Source organism: Periplaneta americana, chromosome 12 (assembly GCF_040183065.1).
Source record: "Periplaneta americana isolate PAMFEO1 chromosome 12, P.americana_PAMFEO1_priV1, whole genome shotgun sequence".
In the NCBI taxonomy this organism is placed as follows: domain Eukaryota; kingdom Metazoa; phylum Arthropoda; class Insecta; order Blattodea; family Blattidae; genus Periplaneta; species Periplaneta americana.
Window position 1 is genome coordinate 150,611,720 of NC_091128.1, and position 20,121 is coordinate 150,631,840.

Consider the following 20,121-nt stretch of genomic DNA (forward strand, 5'->3'; position numbering starts at 1 on the left):
CTTCCTTTATTCACTGCTGTTTCATTTTGCAATTTCCAATTGCCTCTACTGTCCTAGATAAATGATTTCAGATTTCTTTTCATTAATTTTAAGATCCCGAGTTTTACAGAAATTGTTTATTTCCTTTTTACCTTTTTGCAATCGAATAACCAAGAATGCAATTACCTGAAAAAAAAAAAAAAGTAGTTCTGGAATAGGCAGTGAGTATGGTATTCGTATTTGCCTTATCTAGGATATCAATGAATAAGTTAAGGGCTCAAATTACATCTCTGTTTCACTACTCTCTTTTACTTAATCACTTTACAGAGATTATCATTACTGAGTTTAATTCTAAATCCTACATCTCTATAAAGTGATTCTATATTCTCTAGAAATAAGAGATGATCCCAATTTTTTCCTTTTTTACCATAATTTCTTTTTATTAATTGAATCAAAAGCGTTTTCTAAATCAAAACACCAGTAGTAGGCCTACATACCTCTTTTGGAATTTAGATATTTATCTATAATTGTCTTAATAATAAAAATATTGTTGCCTGTTTTCCCTTTTTCTCCAAATCCACTCTGAAAATCCGAGATAACGATATAGTTTTTCCATACATTGTCTTTATCTTCTTGTTAGCAGTCCTGTGTAAATTTTACCTAGGCACAAGAGTAAGATGTCCCTATAATTATTCAGATCTTTCTTATCACCCTTTTCTTTATAGATTGGTAATAGTATTGCCAAGGCCCGGAAATGTGGGATCCTGATCTGTTCTTCATCTTGTTAAATATATTTAAAGTAATTCCTAACTAACCCTTCATTCTTACTAAATTTCTTCCAACACTGAATGGGGATTTCATCCATACCCGCTGATATCTTATTTTTAAATTTACTAATTACATTTCTCAGATTCTCAAGTTTTAAATCCCCATCTAGTAACTCATTATATCTCCAACTCAGGCCCAAACTATGCATATAGATAGACTTATTTTCACTAAATTTCTTCATTAATCTATTAATATGATCTACCGGTACTCATATTTCTTCCCCAATTTCATTACTCTTGTCCTCCCACTTCGCTACCCAATTTTACTTCCTTCCACACTGCTGCCATTTACTGTTTCAACTTTCAGCAGTGAATTAAAAAAATTTTAACTCACCTCTTCTTGACAACCAACACATTAGCAACAATAAAATCTCTACATTCGTTCATTTATAACTTCACAAATAACTCGCTGTGAAGGAAAGGCCTACAATTTAAAATTAAATTTAAATAGCCTCAGGTGCTAAACTTTCCATTCGGGGACAAAATCTAATTTTACTTTCTTACACTATAAATTACTATTAATGTTCCAATTCTGTCAATCACATCAAACAGATCATTATTTAGTTACCGTACTGTGTTCAGAATGTGCTTTCTAAGATTGAATTTAACCCTTCTGACCTCAGTCTTTTCTCTTTCGAAACAGACATAACAATATATTTAAAATTTTTTTACTTTTGTAAAATCCGTAAGTCTGTAGTCAGAAAGAGCTGCCTTTTATAGAAAAAAAAATAGCATTTGTTGAAATACATTATAAAGGAAAGGTTTTTGTCCAAGTAACAAATCAAGACTTCGGTTTGTTCTTTTCCGATTTTAAGAATATTTTATTTCAGCAATTTTTGTACATAATCTGTTTTATCTAAGTGCTTTTTGTGTTCACTGAGCCTTAGTTTTGGCTCGTTTGCTCTCAGAAACACTAGTCAAAATTAAATCCTTTAACTGCAATATCTCTAAATACTTAATTATAATTCCACGAAACAAGGACACAAATATTTATTAATAGAACAAATAACCACTGCCACTTGGATTCTATTGCTCTCTACATAGCAACAACATTGCAGAATTGTTCAATTTTGTATAATATAATAACACATATTGAGGCACAGTCTGCAATATTATTCAAGGATCTAACTTTGATCCTTATTAATAATTATACTCAATTACCTCATCATTTCACTGATGTTGAATAATTATGCAGTTAAAAAATATGCTAAACAAAGTAAATAAATAGCAATACAGTATATATAAAATATTTCCTGGAAAGAAAGAAGTATTTGTTTTACTGATGTATCTCTTCGATTTTTTTGCTATATTAGCATTTCTCTACAACAGAGAGATTAATAAACATTGCATTGTATACTACACAGACTTTCTCATTATACACTTACACATTAATGTTAATCGTTATTTTATAATAATTTGCATATATTGTACGAGGGTCACTCCAAAAGCAATGCACAACATTTATTTTAAAATTACATTTTTATCCTACAGCTTTGCTATTTTCACAAAATGTAGATACATTCATTAGGAACAAAATGTCACTTTTCCACATAATCCCTGTTCCTTTCAACTGCCTTACGCCACTTTGGAACGAGAGCCTGTATACCTGCATGGTAAAAGTCTGTACCAACACATTGGAGCCACTCTTTAGCAACATACATGAGGGAATCGTCATCTTCAAACCACGTTCCATGAAGGGATTCCTTCAGTTTACCAAAGAGATGGTAATCACATAGTGCCAGATCAGGACTGTAAAGCAGATGTCCATCCAAGTTTTCTGATCTGGTCTTGTGACTGACATGTGACTTGGAGTGACAATTCTGTCACTATTACGCGTTTGTCAGCACGCTGCACATTGTCAGGACTTCGTGCAGTGCAGGGTCTGCCACTGCAAGGAGTATCCCAAATATTGGCGTGCTCTCTTTCACCAGATAATCTGCTTGCCCACCAACTAACCATACTGCAATCGACAACTGCATCTCCATATACCTTTTTCAGCCTCTTGTAAATGTTTCCCACTGTCTTGTTGTCACAGCACATGAACTCGATAACAGCATGTTGCTTTCGACGAATATCAAGTACAGCAGCCATCTTGAAGGAGTGCTATCCTGGCGCCACTCATGGGAATGACAAATTAAATTTGAATACAAGTGGGAAGGATGTATCTATGACCTCCATAAATTGCAAAGGTGTAGAATAAAAAATAAATAAAAAAAATTTGCATTACTTTTGGAGTGAACCTTGTATAAGGATAGTGTAAGACTGACTGACTGACTGTATGTCTTCTCTGTGAAGGTATTCGTCACAGTAGAATTTTGACTTTCCACTACTTTATGTGGTAGAATGTGTCTCGTGGTTCTCAAATTTTTAACACAATTTTGTTGTTTTTGACAGATTACATCTTAACAACCATTTTTATATTTAAAATATATTAGTCTTATGCAAACTTTTTGAGAATATATATAACCTACACTTCATTGGTTTGGATTGTCTAATGTGTAACGGGGGAAAAAAACAAATCAAGATCATTAGATCTGATTTTGAACAAATCTTCATTTTGTATTATTTTATCTAAGGACTCTATATTGTTTGGTTATTTTTCTGTAACAAATTTTTATTTGTTATATTTTCCAGGAAATTCAGAAAATACCGTATTTTCTCGAATACCCCACGCACATTTTTTCGAAATATACAAGTAAAAAATTCGGGTGTGTGACTTATTCAAAATGAAGTTGGAACGTTGCCCAATTTTTTTCCTGCTCAACTCCTAAGGTGGTAGAATATGCATTATTTTCCCACGCTGGTATTTCAACTGTTAACATTGTTAAATGGCATTTTGGTAGTACATGCGTCTAAATCAAACTCAATGTATAGTTTGTGCGTCTTTTCATTTCTGAAAATGAGTACCACTAAAGATACGAGATTACAATTTTTTATTTGCAGCGAAAAACTTAAAATTATCAAAGATGCAGAGGAACATGAAAATCGTGCTACAGCCCATAAATTTCTTGTAAGTGATAGTTGCTTCAAACAATGGAGAAAAAAAAGCAACTGCTATTAAACAACAATGGAAACAGGAGAGCTTTTCATGATCAGAAAACTAAATTTCCCAGAGTGGAGGCCAAGCTAATTGAATATAATAACGGAGAAACGGCAGCTTGGCTATGCAGTTTCGATATAAATATGCCAACTGAAGGTCCTGACTGTAGAAATATTAAAGATTTCAAGGCCAGCAGGGCTTGGATTGTAAAAATGTTTGAATGCAACAACCTCAGTGTATTTGTTCTTAATTGTTTCTAATTTTTGAATACATATGTTGAAAGGTTTTTTTAATAACCTTTCAAAAGTGGGATGCTTGGCTTTTTCGAGGACGTGGTGGGGTATTCGAGAAAATACGGTAATACAAATTAATTGTAATTGTATTCTTAATATTGTAGTTGTAATTCCCTGGTAGAGAGGAAGAGAAGGCCTGATGGCCTTATCTCTACCAGGTTAAATAAATAAATAAATAATAATAATAATAATAATAATAATAATAAAATTTACATAATAGTTTAGAGAAGGAAGACACATATACAGCATGCCAAAAACTACTTCTTTATCAGATATAGTAAAAACGGACTTCCATCAAAGTAGCATAACAGATTTGTGTAGCATGGCAATACTGTCTGTACACATAGCATAAAAAATAAACAAAAACGACAAATCTAATGTGAATTGAAGTATGTATTACAGATTAAGCACAAAGTTAAAATATGTAATAATTGATAATGATATAGAAACACAATGCATCATAATACATGCAGATAAAAACTGTTCACACGCTAATTATAAGAAATTATTAATATTAATAGTAATAAGAAAGAAACATAAATAGTAATGTAAACACAGTCGTAGACATAAGTATTTATACAGAACCAATCTTAGAATTAAATTATTCAAAATTGAATTGTTAAGGCATGTATAAAGCAACTATATTCCATTGCGATGTCAAGAATACAATGAAAACATAATCTATTACATGTGATTAAAATATTCTTAAAAAATAGGAGACACATTTAGTCATACTGATTTCTGGCTGGACAGTAGTATTCATATGCCAGGTAACGAACAGAAGAAAGTACGTAAAATCAACCCTTAACATCATGCAGTAGCTCACAGTTTGTTACTACATGCTATATGTACGTGACAGAGTAGCTCGTTTGTTGTTGGTGCACTATAGAAATTAAAAAGGGGTGCAAAAGGAAGGAAACCACAGTAGACGAGCAGGCAAATTATTGTCCAAGAATAAATTATATTCCCAAATCACAGACATAGTTCAAAGAAGTCAAGCAACTGCGTAGAGCAGCCATTTTCAACCAGTGTGCTACAAATGATCCGTTGGTGTGCCGCTAGAAAATGAAAATACTAAAGGCTGTCGTAGTAAATTTGAAGAATAAAAGCGAAAACAGTAGTAAAAAAAGTGAGTCTAGAAGAATCACCTTTCAGCAATCGTGACACAAGTCAACATTTCCTTCAAAAACCCTCGCTGGGAACCAATGGTTTAGATTATTTAAGTGATTTCAAATTACAACTTTAGTGTGTCACATATTGAAACACTGGTGTAGAGTATCATCAAGTGATATAAAAGTAAGAAAATCTGAAGAGTTGATCGTCCTCATAAACTTACTGCGAGAGAAAAAGGGTAATACTTAAAATGATCAAGAAAAACCCAAAAACAACTTCAAAATATCACATGAGCATACACACTTCAGAAGACAAGTTTCCCCAACAACTATTTGTGGGCTTTTGAACTGAGGAGGGTATAGAGCCAGGCACCTAGAAGAAAGCCATGTACAGATGCAGAATTAAAATTTGAAGCGAGTCTTGATGGGAGTCCACTTGTATGTAGGCAACAATTTCTTGTTTACTTCACATGCGCAGTGTGTTATAAGCGAAACTTTTACAATAGGGAGCTCCAAATTTTATTTCCATATCTGCCTGTTATTATTCGGTTGAGAAGCTTTTGTCATCTAGTCTGCTGTCAAAAAATCTGAAAGTTAGAATTTATAAAACAGTTATATTACCGGTTCTTCTGTATGGCTGTGAAACTTGGACTCTCACTTTGAGAGAGGAACAGAGATTGAGGGTTTTTGAGAATAAGGTTCTTAGGAAAATATTTGGGGCTAAAAGGGATGAAGTTACAGGAGAATGGAGAAAGTTACACAACGCATAGCTGCACGAATTGTATCCTTCACCTGGCATAATTAGGAACACTAATTCCAGACGTTTGAGATGGGCAGGGCATGTAGCATGTATGGGCGAATCCAGAAATGCATATAGAGTGTTAGTTAGGAGGCCAGAGGGGAAAAGACCTTTCGGGAGGCCGAGATGTATAGATGGGAAGATAATATTAAAATGGATTTGAGGGAGGTGGGATATGATGATAGAGACTGGATTAATCTTGCTCAGAATAGGGACCAATGGCGGGCTTATGTGAGGGCGGCAATGAACCTCTGGGTTCCTTAAAAGCCAGTAAGTAAGTACATCAGTAAAATGAACAAGAGGAACAGATTAATAACTGCTCAGAAGAATGTATGTGAAAGAACAGGCTTTTGTGTCGTGTTATTTACTGACGAAAGCAAGTTTAATATTTTCTGTAATGATGGTAGAATTCTAGTGTTGAGAAGGTCCAATACTGAGTTTGAGCCTCAGAAACTCCGAGCTACAATTGAAGACCTTCCCAGAAAAAGGTTATAACATCAAATTATTGAAGCACGTGACTTAGGTTTAAAAGTGATTTTGAAGCACTGCATTCAATAGCAGAATGAACTTGTATCCTTGATTAGTCGATTCTGCTAGCAAATATAGGTCTAATGAAATATGGCTATGCAATTATTTTCCTTTCCCCTGAAACATGAATTACAGAGTTTTTGGTTACACCTAATTCTGGGGAGGTCTTCAATTAAACATGGAGGTATGGAGTAAGGCTGTATGGCAGCCTCAAGAGTTAGGAAACTAGAATTCATTGAGGGAACCATGAATAAGTTTGTACATTCCAAGAAGAGTGTGGATGATCTGGGTCTTAATAATAATCCGTGGTGCTACAGCCTGTGAAGGCCTAGACCGACCAGCTGGCTGCTGGCCTCATGCTCACATGCCGAAGCAGAGGTGGACGATCGTCCAACCAGAATGGAGGTATCGTGTGGTTAGCATGATGATCCCTCCAGCCATTATAGCTGGAATTCGCAACCGGATTTCGCTACCTATCGTAGCTCCCCAAGTGCATCACGATGCTGGGTGGGCACTGGTCCCATACACTGGCCGAAATATGAGAAAATTTCTTCCCCCATGAGGACTCGAACCAGCGCGCATTCCGTAACCGCAAGTCCAAGGCCTTAGACCGCGATGCCATGGCGCGGGACTGATCTGTGTCTTAGCAATGATTATTTCTTTCAGCAGAACAATCCAAAATATACAGCAGAGATTGTCAGTTCTGATTGCTTTTTCACTCTCCTCAAACACTGAAAACTCTAGCTCAGTCTCCAGACTTAAATCCAATAGAACATCTTTGGAGTAAACTGGAAACTAAAATAAGAAGACATGAAATACCTAATTAGCAAGAACAGACTGGAATAAGTATTTTTTCAAGAGTGGTACAATATAAAGTCTGAAACAACCAGTCTCTTGATTATTGCATGTGTAAGAGATAGGCGGATGGTTATTAATAGAAAGGGAATGCGTTACTTAATATTGAAGAGTATTTTGTTTGCTCTCTTCACAAAATTGTACCTTTATGTTACTGTATTAATACATTTGTCCAGCCAAAAATGCAAGTGCTGAGAATGTGTATTTATATATTTTTCTAAAAACATTTTCTCTTATATACCGCTATTTTATTGATACAATATACTGAATACTTTGACAAATGGACAGTAAATGTATAGCAAACTTATTTGTGTTCTGATTTTCTAGTAGCAGGAACATTTAGTGTTTTCTTTTTACTTGCAGTGTATGATTATTTATGTCCATGACTGTATAAATAATGTACATCTTTGAAACAATTGATGGTGCACAGATATTTTCAAAGTCCAGAAAGGAGGCACTGTGCATGATCAGAGGATGAGTGACCAGGTTCACAAGCGAATCATTAGTTGAGGTAATAACGCTCGTTCTGTTTCATTGTATGTCATCCCTATGTAGCTAGAACAAGTGCCAGGGAAAAGTATTTAGCATAAATAAGTAGTACGATAAAGCCTGTAAATGAAACAAAATAAAAGAAAAGAAAGCGAGAAAACAGTTCCAGGAATTCATAACAGCAGGATCGAACAGATGACCGACTCCATAGGAAGCAAGTACTCTCTCCATTAGACTAAAACTGTCCATGATAGAAATGGTCTGTATGAAGTAATGTCATACTCCAGGACTTATTTAAATCATGGAATTGGACATTAACTTGATTTAGTTTAAATTAATGAGACATGTTTTGCATTAGTTGTGGAAATAAATCATCTTGTTATTCCCTGTGATTTATAAATGAAGTAATGAGGTGAGAAAATTATTATTCATTTGCTATATGTGACCTACGTCCTTTTACTAATATATTATGTTTATCAAGAATGTATGGGCTGAACTGAAATGGAGGAGGATCGAAAAATATCTAAATGATCCATCTCGGAATCCAGATCAGTTGTGGGATCAAATTCTGGCTATCTGGGAAGATTTCGCTCTGGATGAAAACTACTTCTGCAACTTGGTCAACTCTATGCCGTGAAGATGCCAGACGGTGATGTGGTGTTCTGGTAAAGGGGGATAAAGGTCATTATTTTGTGCAGATGGAATTTTGTTCCCCAGATGAACACACAAGTTAAATTATACAATTGAGTGTACAAAAATCGAAAGAATACTAGGAGTTGATGTGTTTTGTGTAGAAAATTATTTGCAATAAGGGTCCGAAATTTAATTTTCATTTATTTCCAAATTCATTTTTATGATTTATCTCCCTTTACCCAAACAACACAGAACTGTCAGTGGCATGTGGACAAGGTTTTAGATCCACATGTACTTTTGTTATATTTTTGTATTAATTTGTTTGTTTATCTTTGTTTTATTTCGGAAAGAAAATTTATCTCCTAAGCAGCATTTTATTTATATATACAGTGTGATTCAAAAGTCGCGCGACATAGGACATTCCGTTATTAGTGTAAATAAAAAAAATAGTTTCAAATAAATGTTTTAGATAATGGCACGTGTAATTCATGTGCAAAATTGAAAGAAAATCGTAAGAGCCATTTTTGAGAAAATTGCAACAAACATGTTCGCTTTTCAAGTAAAGTACCAGTTTGGTTACGGGAAACGCATCCAAAACTTAGGTGTCACAACTCTGGAAGGTAAGAAACTTAAATTAGAAATGTGGTTTGGGTCGTGCGCCGTAATCAATAAATTGTTTTTTTTTTTTGTTTTGTTTTGACAGGTAAGTAAGTGCTAGTTTCACCAGTGAACTGGGTAGTTACAGACAATGTACACAATTCCTGAGAGGGTGGAAATGCTTCTCATCCATGCGGGAGGGCTGAGTCTACGGGAAGCAGCAGAAGAATATCACAGACGGCATCCAGATCAACCTACCCCACATCATGGAAGCATTGGTCGTTTCATGGAACGGTTCAAGACAACAGGCAGTATCCACGACAAAAAACGTTCAGGGCGGCCTCGCACAGCAACAGGGGATGCAAACGCAGCTAGTGTACTAGCTAAGCTGGTAGTCAGTCCATCACGGTCAACCAGGAAAGTGGCACAAGAATGTGGTACCAGTCAAGTGTCCATGTCCAGGATACTATCCATCAATCATTTCCATCCCTATCGTATGCACTTTGTGCAGGAACTGCATGCGGATGACACAGATATGCGGGTGCAGTTCTGTGTGGTTTTTTGAATGACGAACGCACCAACCAAACCTTGAAACTGATATTTGTTGGAGCGATGAAGCCTGTTTCCATTTGAACGGAACAGTGAATCGACATAACGCTGTGTATTGGGCAACCAAGAACCCCCACATAGCTATAGAGGCTCATAATCAGTTTGACCCAAGATTAAATGTGTGGTGTGGCATACACAGCGATGTTGTCATCGGTCCCGTGTTTCTGAACAACAAGCTCACTGCTCCACTGTACAGACAGCATCTCGAGGCTACACTGCTGCCCTATTTGGATGATCTGCCCCTAGAAAGAAGACTTGGGTTTTTCTTTCAGCAGGATGGAGCACCACCACATTTCGGATTGACAGTCCGCGAATTGCTGAATGAAGTTATCCCTGGGTGTTGGATCGGCCGCAGGGGTCCAGTGGAGTGGCCGCCTAGGTCTCCAGATTTAACGCCACTTGACTTTTTCCTCTGGGGACATCTCAAGTCTGTAGTTTACAGCAACAGGCCTCGAACACTGGATGAACTGCAGGAAAATATCAGGAGGGCATGTGCACAAATAACACCTGCAGTGTTACATAATGTGCAGAGCAGTTACCTCAACCATGTATGGATGTGCCGTGAACAAAATGGCCACCAATTTGAACACTTACTCCATTAGTGTGCATGGGGAACAATTACACAGGTCGTGCAAGTTCAAGTGATAAAATGTTTCAGTTTGCCATTGTGACTCTCAACTTACTCAGCTGTCAACACAAAAAAACACAATTTATTAATTACGGCGCGCGACCCAAACCACATTTATAATTTAAGTTTACCCTGTATATATATATATATATATATATATATATATATATATATATATATATATAATTCTCCAAGTCGAACCAAGTAGGCCTAAATAACTTACAGGTGTTGGGCATAAGTTTCACTTTTTTTTAACTGAATGCAGATTATAGTCCCATCACTCTAATTTCCGGCAGCCAATCGCATTGCAGGTCGGCTACATTTAAATGTGTGCGTCTTGTGATTCGCTTATGAAGACGTTATTCATTTCTTAAGGCTCGATAAATACTTAATATAATCGCCCCCATTTTGGCTCTTTCGTTGGGGTTCGCAGGAAGCACACAAGGACGTTATTTGCTGCTCAATTATTTGCTAAATTACAGTGCGTTTGATTTATTATCATAGGAGCTATGACATGATAATGTTTAACGGTGTGGCAAATAGATTCCTCGTATGGTAGCTTGGCAATGAAAGAACAAAAATGGCGAATGATACTACCTACCAAGACTTTATAGAGCCTTCACTTCCTAAGACTTAAGCAAAGAGGAGGAGTCACACCAGGAATAACAGCGTCGCGACTATAGTAATATGTATAAAAATTAGCGACATTTTAAAAAATTAAAATTCCCACCTGACCAGGAACTGAACCTGGGCTCCAACATTGCAAGTCAGCATGTTACTGCCTGCTCCTCTGGGGTGAATGGTACAGAGACAGCACGAAGAGAGGCTTACAGCTGTCTGACTTGAAACAGCACACATACAAAATGTACTGGAGTGTAAATCATTTTTGAATACTTAAATTTTCTCACTACCAAGAGCCATCAATTGTTTCTAAGACTATACTTCTTGTTCATGTGTGCAATCACAAGTTTTCATTACAAGATAATATAAACTACTACTGGTTGGAAGTATGGTTATTTTAACATGACCCTGACAGCTTTGCCAACATTGCTTTGCTAATATATGCTTAAATTTCATTCTGACTGGACAGACATTTCACTCTCCTGTTTAGTAGACGTCTTCATAACTTTCCTCTGTTATAATTAATGTTTATAAAATTATGTTGACAAAATACATCACATGGAAGCAGCAATAAACAGTCAGACGAACAACAGTCCTGCACATGTTATAATAGACTATGATTCGCACCACAAGCAAACAGTAATAGGAGTAGAGTAACATGGGGCAAGAGTCCATAGGAGGGGGGGAAATAGTACATTATGCAACGAGCCTATAATGGTAGTAATTAAGACGCAAATATGTTTGTTTATGAAACGAGCGCAAGCGAGTTTCATAATTTTCATACGAGCATCTTAATTACCATTATAGGCAAGTTTCATACGACTTTTTATGCTCGACCATATTTCTAACTTGAAATTATTCAAAATTAGGTCATGTTATGGTTATGTGCGAACTGACCTGAATTGTGAGATGTGCGCAGACGCGAAAGTATTGATTTTTTCCGAGGCCGAATGTCATTGACCTTGATAGAGAATGGGATGAACATTAGTCTGATATAACCTGGAAATTGATTTAGAATTGAAAAACGAGATGACAAATTGAATTTATTTGAATATTATTTACAATTAACGCTAATTATTATAGTAACAGAACATAACCTTCTGCGACAGTATTGGATTTCCAGCCTCCGTGACTTTTCGCTAATTGTCTTTCGATTGCATATCCGAGAACAATCGATACTTGCGGTTTTATAACGGTACAAAGGTGTCTTGTCATTGGCTGAACACCTGAACTTTAATGAATAGGTGTACTTTAATGAGGTGCATTAAAGGGCTACTACCAGGTGTATAATTACTACATTTCGGCATGGTCGAGCATAAAGTGTTTTATGAGACAACAGTTGATGTCCACAAATACGTGAATATGGTTTTTCCCACATTTTCTTTTAGGGAATTAATTGACAGGGAGCATGATTTTGCCTTTTTCAAAAGAATTCTGCCACAGCTCATGTAGCCAATGTTTCGATGACGGACATTAAGTGTGTTCAACCAGGACAATTATTTTAGTAGCCAGGGACTTGTGGCCTCCTTGGTCCCTAACCTAACGCCCTGCAACTTTCACCTCCGGAGTAATTAAATGATATTGTGTACAAGACAGATCCACACACCCTGTAAGAACTGAAACTTAATATCCGTCAGGAGAGTGCCACCATTTCTCATCGTGAACTACAGCGAGTGAAGAATAGTTTGTTCAAAGCTGCCAAAAATGTGTGGACAATGAAGGCAGCCAGTTTCAGCATCTCCTTTCATAACTTTTTAACTGATATTATTTCATAACAAGATAATAGCACAAATGCAGTGTGCTCGGTCGCACTTCAGAAGCTCTCTCTCTGTACAATCTGTACGAGAAAATATAACATTAATAAGAACCAGTGAACACTGTGCTTACAGTTATCTGACGACACATGTACAACACCCATCGAGATTTTCCATAATCTCGCAACCAGCCCCTAGGTAAAGAAAATGTTCTACATTTGCTAACTATCTCAGGGTTTCCTTCACATTCTATCACTTCACACAGATCATAGCCTGTAGTCACTGCTGTCACATCTTCGGCACATCCTAATGTAACATGAGCTCGACTTCCTTTACCTTTTGTGGGTTGAAATGATGGTTTCAATTCTTCTGAACATACGAGTGTTGCCTGACAGTGAGGAAACCACGGCTTGTCTTTCGTGCTGACGCTCACAATTGGATTCTGGTATGTGCTATTGCGTGGGAAAGGTCTATATCCCGTGCTAGAAGATATACCTTTGGAAGTAGGGGATTCACAGTCTTCTTGATCCCACAATTTAAGCTCTTCTTTACCTAACTTCACTCGAGCTCCAAAAGTTCTGGGAGTCATCACAAAACCCACAATACATAGTTCGTAGCACTGTCCGCATCCTTCAAGAACTTCTTTGCTGGTAGCATATTCAAATGAGCCAGGCACTTCCCCAAATGAACAGTACTTTGATGTACAGTGTAGCATTCCGCCTTTGCAAGATTCTGGCATAGCATAATATTTGTAAATATCTGAAAAGAGACATTTTAATATTTTAGTAGCATAAATACAAACCAATAATGCCATAAAACATTAGAAATATTTTCCTCCACACTTTTATAACTTTATTTATACACTGAGAAAGCTAAAATTCTCGTCTGTACCATGAAAGCTGCTTGACTATTAGAGAATTCCGGAACTGAAGGGGTGGTCACAATACTATTTAACTCTACTCTATTTTGCTCTATTTTATTTTATTTTATTTTAGTAGGTCATTTTACGACGCTTTGTCAAAATCTTAAGTTATTTAGCGTCAGAATGAGATGAAAGTGATAATGCCGGTGAAATGAGTCCGGGGTCCAACACCGAAAGTTACCCAGCATTTGCTCATATTGGGTTGAGGGAAAACCCCGGAAAAAACCTCAACCAGGTAACTTGCCCCGACCGGGAATCGAACCCGGGCCACCTGGTTTCACGGCCAGACGTGCTAACCGTTACTCCACAGGTGTGGACATTTTGCTCTATCAGATGGTAAGAAATATGACTGGTAATTTGCTAGGAGACATCATTGCATATAGACCACTTTTACACTAAACCTAAAATTTGTTTTTGCAAGATATACTAAAACCCTAAACTGACCTAACCTAACCTTTTTCTTAATCTGTGACAGGTTACGTTATGTTAGGTTAGTGTTTTAGTATACGTTGTATACATTAAGGTTAGGTTTAGTGTAAAAGTAGTCTATATGCAACAACGTCTCCTAGCAAATTACCGACTAATTTTCACCCTTATAGAAAATAAACAGAGTGGGTAAAAAGTATGGAACATTGCTTATAGCTTTATAATTTACAGTCATAAAAATTATGATTATAATTTTTTTGTGCACTGGCAGGATCATAACTTGCTGTTATTTGTTCTGACTGTACGAGAAAAAATATGCTCCTTCAGATGATATTGAAAAATCATAGGGTGTTGTTTAATGGTTTCTTTTGTATACCTAGTATAAAAGGAAGTAACAATGTAATAGATTCAAAGAATAAAGTATTACAATGTTACTCAGTTCCCATGCTAACATAAATATGTAGGCTGCGTGGATTTTCTTTCTCTTCTATCCTTTGCAATGACATGCTGACACCACACATTGTTTCTCCATGTTGCTTTGTTACTCACTGACACAGACCAATGTAGCACAGAGTGGCCCAAAAGTCTCACATCAAAAGAGAAATATGCTCTGCAATTTGTAACTTTTTCTATTCCCATAGGTGATCCATGTTGATCAGTGACGAGTGTGTGGAATTCCTCCTCCTTCTCTGTGGATGGAAAGTCTACACTCACAGAGATGTTTACATGAAAATTGGCTTTATTAGATATGTCTCGCAAGCAGGAAATACCGACGGAAGGAATGTGAATGAAACACTGCGATAAGGAAGAGGGGGCAACAGGAAAGGTCACGAGATAGCTTGAATGATAATCAAGAGTACAGTCGGAAGAGAAATGACATTGGTACAAACAGTCTTGCGTTGTGATAGTCACATTACGACTTCATTTGTTCCATTGCATGTGAATACATGTCTTGTATCGCATGGTATTATTATTTCATTCGTAAACATATGTTGCGCGTTTAATTAGCTTCGAATTTTTCTCTTGCTACGTTCTTTATTTCCACAGCGATGTCCTCATTTGTTCATCTTCTTGGAAGAGACAGTACTTTCGTCGGCCCGCACCTCTCCTCCCTTGGAGTGCCTACATACATACGTCAAAACAGACAGCAACGCCACCATTGCTTTTCGGTAATCGTTCCTTGCACGAGCTATAACATGACTGTATGTTTAGTCAACAATCCGAAGACAGGTTTTAACCTCAGAAGTGACACCGATAAGGCATCACTCAAGAGACAACTAAGCCAAGAGGTAATGGGTTAGGGTGGTCAGTTCCTTTCTTCCTCCAGTGCATACATCACTAACTAGTAATCTAGTTCACTAATCAGACTTGAGATGTACGCAACAATTTTACTGTCCTTTCTGTGACACATATCAAGTGAGATTGTGCTACCTGACAAATAATAGATGTGCCAGCCAGAACCTCAATCTGAGGTAATAACATGACTATGGACAAGAATTCCTGGTCCTCCATCAGCTGTTCAGAAACCATTCGCACATTTGCATTTGATGGTCCAGATCGTCCTCCATCATGTGGTGCAGCACTTGTATGAGTGACATGCTTCTTAAGGATCTGCTGAATGGTTGTCTGTGGAATGTTCAGTTCCAAGCTTGTTTGGTATAGGATTCGCGCACACCTTCACCAGGATCGTTTCCTCCACATCGATTGATGTGGTGGGCCATCTGACCAGGGCATATCCACTACACTCCCTGTGGTCTTGAATTTTTTGGAGAAATCTGCTCAGAGTGCCAAAGTTCCATACACTTATCACTGGTCAACATGATTCATCTACAGAAAGAAAAAAAAATCGTTACAAATCGCAGACTGCATTATCCCATTGATGCAGGACTTTTGGGCCAGTCTGTATAATATGATATCCAAAGTTTACTAGTCATCAATGAATGGATGTAAAGCACAAAATATGCACTTATGTACAATCACTATCAATCGGCACTCAATTGAGTCAATGATAATCGTCTCTTCTCACAACGCATTGTGTGGTACCTGTTGCACTTTTTTCCGCACCACGAACACTCACATTCGTTTCCTGGTTGGTGATATTTCCTAATCTTACATACTCTGAAGTGGAATCCGTGCGATGCGAATCTGGTCACTGTGTATATCATCATGTCGGTGCAGTAAAAGTCGTCCCATATCTCTTTTCTTTTCACTTGTATGTTCCGTAGCACAGTCTCTCATAGCTGGGGGTAAGCTACAGGAGAAAGTGCAATCTCAGGTCCTCTACAAGCGGCAATTCTCCTGTCATCACATATGTGAGTCGAGAGGGGGTGAACTTCGATAGTTCTAGGGCTCGTTTCAAGTATGTGCTCTTAATCTTTTCTAGGTTGGCCAGATTCTTGTAACTTAGGTGGTGCCATATATATTCCAGTCCATATGTCGCTAGCAGAACTATTTTCACCTGAAAAAGTTTGAATGCTGTCTTTAGTGACATCTCCCGGAGGTGCTTTATGTCGCTCACTGCTCTCAGTGCGGTGTTCACTCTATCTTTAATATGTGTTGTGAATGTTATCCCTGTCGTCTGCAGCGTTACTCCTAGATTTGAACTGCTTTACTGATGTCAGGTTTTTTCTTTTGTTTACTAGATGTGCCTCTCTTCCTCCTTTTCTGAACGTCATCGTGACTGTCTTTGTCTCGTTGAGCCTTAAGTCGTTTCGATCTGCCCAATCTGCTACACTGTCGAAAGCTATCTGCAGGTCTTCATGGCTTGTGGATGTCAATGTCATGTCATCTGCATACAGGTAGATGTTTACGTTTGCTGGAATTCTTATGACGTCTGCAGTGACTACAATGAACAATATCGGGCTGAGGGGATCCTCTTGCAGAACCCCGTTTGTCTATTGTATTTCTTTGGATTTGGTGATGTTATCCAATACCTTGATGTTGCTGCTCAGCAGGTTCCTGACGAGGCTTAGTTCGTGGTTGTTGTCTCCTATGATGTCTTCTAGTTTGTCTATTACTATCCGTCTGTTCACATTGTCGAAGGCCTTTGCATAATCCAGGAAGACTGTATACAGTTTTCCTCCTGTGGTCATCAGAGCTTTCTCCATGTCTCTTTGTAGGCAGCCGACTGCCTGCATTGCCGATCTACCCTTCCAGAATCCAAATTGCTCTTCTGGTATTCGTGGTTCTACTGCCTTCGTTATACGGTCACATACTAGCTTGTTCAGTAATTTCAGTATTGCTGATTCTAGGGCAATCCCTCTGTGCGAGTTCGGGTCCCCGCTGTCTCCTTTCCCTTTGTACAGCATTTTTACTGTTGGTTTTCTCCATGATTCCAGTACAGTACCCTGTCTTAGGCATGCGTTGAATAGTGCAGTTATGCATTTTCTTAATTTTTCAGGTGCTCGTTGTATAAGGTCAAGACCACATGTCTTGTTGTTTTTCGACTCCTTTATGGCTGAAATTACCTCTACTTCTGTGAACAGCTCTGGGTCTCCTTGATGCCGTTTGCTGGTCTTGGTGTGGGTTGCGTCTCCTTGTTTTGAAGTCATTTTATGATTTTTATAAATTAATAGTATTTGTGTAGTCCTATTATTGTTACTACTTTTACTTTATTCCAGTGATTAATGGAAGTCAATCCTGTTCAGTGGCAAATTGAAAAATAAAAATACAAAATTTCATGTTTAAGTATTAGAACTTTTTGTAAATACCTTCCAAGAGCAACATCATCTTAACTTATTACACACTTCTGGATTGTTGGAGACCGATCAGCTAGGTAATATAAAGGGATAAATTTACATAATCAGCTTCAGTTCACTGTATTGTTTTGCATAAGTTCAGTAAGCATTTATAATCAGTGACTTTGACATGCTGATCTTATTTCTCATAGAACTATGATTAAATTTCATTATTTTCATCATTTAAAGCCAAAAAACTGCCATTGCTAACAATTTTAACACAAGTTTAAAAAACTTAGGGTTTCAATTTAATTACGGCTAGTCTAGACACTTACTCATTACACGTTTACACTACAATAAGTCTATTCCATCACATTCTACAAACCTTTTACATCTGAAGAATGAGTCAAATTCTTCAGGTCCTCTGCGAATTCTGGAACTTTAAGACATTCTTCCAAATGAGCTAAACCGACTAATTTCAACATCCGAGAATCAGCTTCATTCAGAAACCAGCCAAAGTACAATGGAATGACGGTTTCCCACTGTTGGAGTTGCAAAGATAGTTGCTCTATATCTTCAGTATGATGGTTTCTTTGTACTAATTGATCAATATTAAGTTTCCAGGGCTCTACCAGGACAACAACGTAACATGTTTCTGAAGCTAGTCGGAAGTAGTACTTCATTTCCCACTTCCTCATATTTGTATTGTCGATGACAACTACATGTGTACTAGTTTCACATGCGTTCCTTGCTTTTTCCTGGCAGAATATTTTTGCTTCTTCTAATTTATTTGGATCAAATTCATATCTACAAAAGAATAACACACAAGGAAATGAAATGATGCTTGAATTCCTATCACTAACATCCAGCATAATATTTCACTTCATTGTGGATTAATGCATCACATAATAAAACACTTCTCATTATGATCACAATCATAAAATTGTAAGTGATGTCGTGTAACTGTAATTATTTACTTTCGCGTTACCTTAGTTGTTGACGTGCTCAATGTGCCACAAGAGAAACAAACGGAATAGGGGGGCTTTGGGTGGGAAGAAACTTAAGACATCTACATGACAGTGAGAGAAATGTTGCATCATTCACACAGTGCATTGTGTTCGTGACATGACGTCGTTTAACACATACTTACTTACTGGCTTTTAAGGAACCCAGAGGTTCATTGCCACCCTCACATAAGCCCGCCGTTGTTCCCTATCCTGAGCAAGATTAATCCAGTCTCTATCATCATATCCCACCTCCCTCAAATCCAGAGAATCAGTCCCATTCCGAGGCTTATTTGAAGGTTTCGTAACAAGCTGTTTTTTAAGGTGATGGGTTGTTAGCCCTTCGCCCAACTCCCAAGCTGGAGGACCACCCCTCATCGGCTGCCCGCGACTGCTTATTCAATATACTCGCAGCTACTCTCCATAACACATAAGTAAATAATTTAACTAACCTAACATAGCCTAACTTCAGGAGAGTAAGGAGTAATCTAAAGCATAGCTGCATGGAAGTTACACAGGAAGAAGTGGATACGAACGGTATCGTTAAAGTAAATAATTACGGTATTATCATTAAAGTAAATAATTACGGTATAAATGTATAATAATCAAACAGCGTGTCCTATTCAGCAACTTACCGACCACACTGTATAAAATATTCTGAAGTGGAACAAACAACTGCATCTTCAAAGAGGGCCTGTATCCGCTTTACGACAATAGGTCTTCCACTTCCAGGAAGACCACGCATTACAAACATAACTTTTGAAATGTGTATATAATCCAATGTCAACTTGTCTTTTAGAAATGGAAGATTTAGATGTTCATCACTAAGTACTTGATATTGCACGTATAAATCATTAACGCATTCCTTCAAGGGATCAACACTTGAAAAATACTTTACGTTATCTGAATGATGTTCAGCCTGTTCAACTTCTGAAACTCGTTGCACGTTACTTTGTTTTTGCCCCATAATTATTCTAGAGAATCATACTCTTCGCATAACTAAAAACTGGACGGAGTATAACCTTCAACATACTTCAAACTTTTTGTAAACAACATGAATTCCACAATCCACATAATATACAGTCCTAAAATATCGCATAAGCTTGCAGAATATATTTCGGTACAATGACAGTTTAGACAGATTAGTGACTATACCGTATATCTACACAGAATTCTCGATTATTTGACTCGTATTATCATTTTGTAGCTTAAAAATATTACTTTCAGAAAATTGCAGACGATATGTAAATTACATGTTGGGATAAAAATCGTGCGCCCACTTCTTTATGAGACAAGGTCGCTAGATGTCGCTGTTGAACAGCTGACGA

General features: G+C 37.3%; 1 protein-coding gene across 1 annotated transcript; it reads right to left on the bottom strand.

The window, feature by feature from the left end:
- Window positions 1-1,455: 1,455 nt before the first annotated feature.
- LOC138711002 (2',3'-cyclic-nucleotide 3'-phosphodiesterase-like) lies at window positions 1,456-20,069 on the bottom strand. Its single transcript, XM_069842272.1, has 3 exons — window positions 19,429-20,069; window positions 18,175-18,596; window positions 1,456-13,523 (listed from the first exon to the last, which is right to left on the bottom strand). The coding sequence occupies exons 1-3, from the start codon at window positions 19,758-19,760 to the stop codon at window positions 12,868-12,870; spliced, it is 1,410 nt and encodes a 469-aa protein (XP_069698373.1). The 5' UTR covers window positions 19,761-20,069; the 3' UTR covers window positions 1,456-12,867.
- Between the last annotated feature and the right edge of the window lie 52 nt (window positions 20,070-20,121).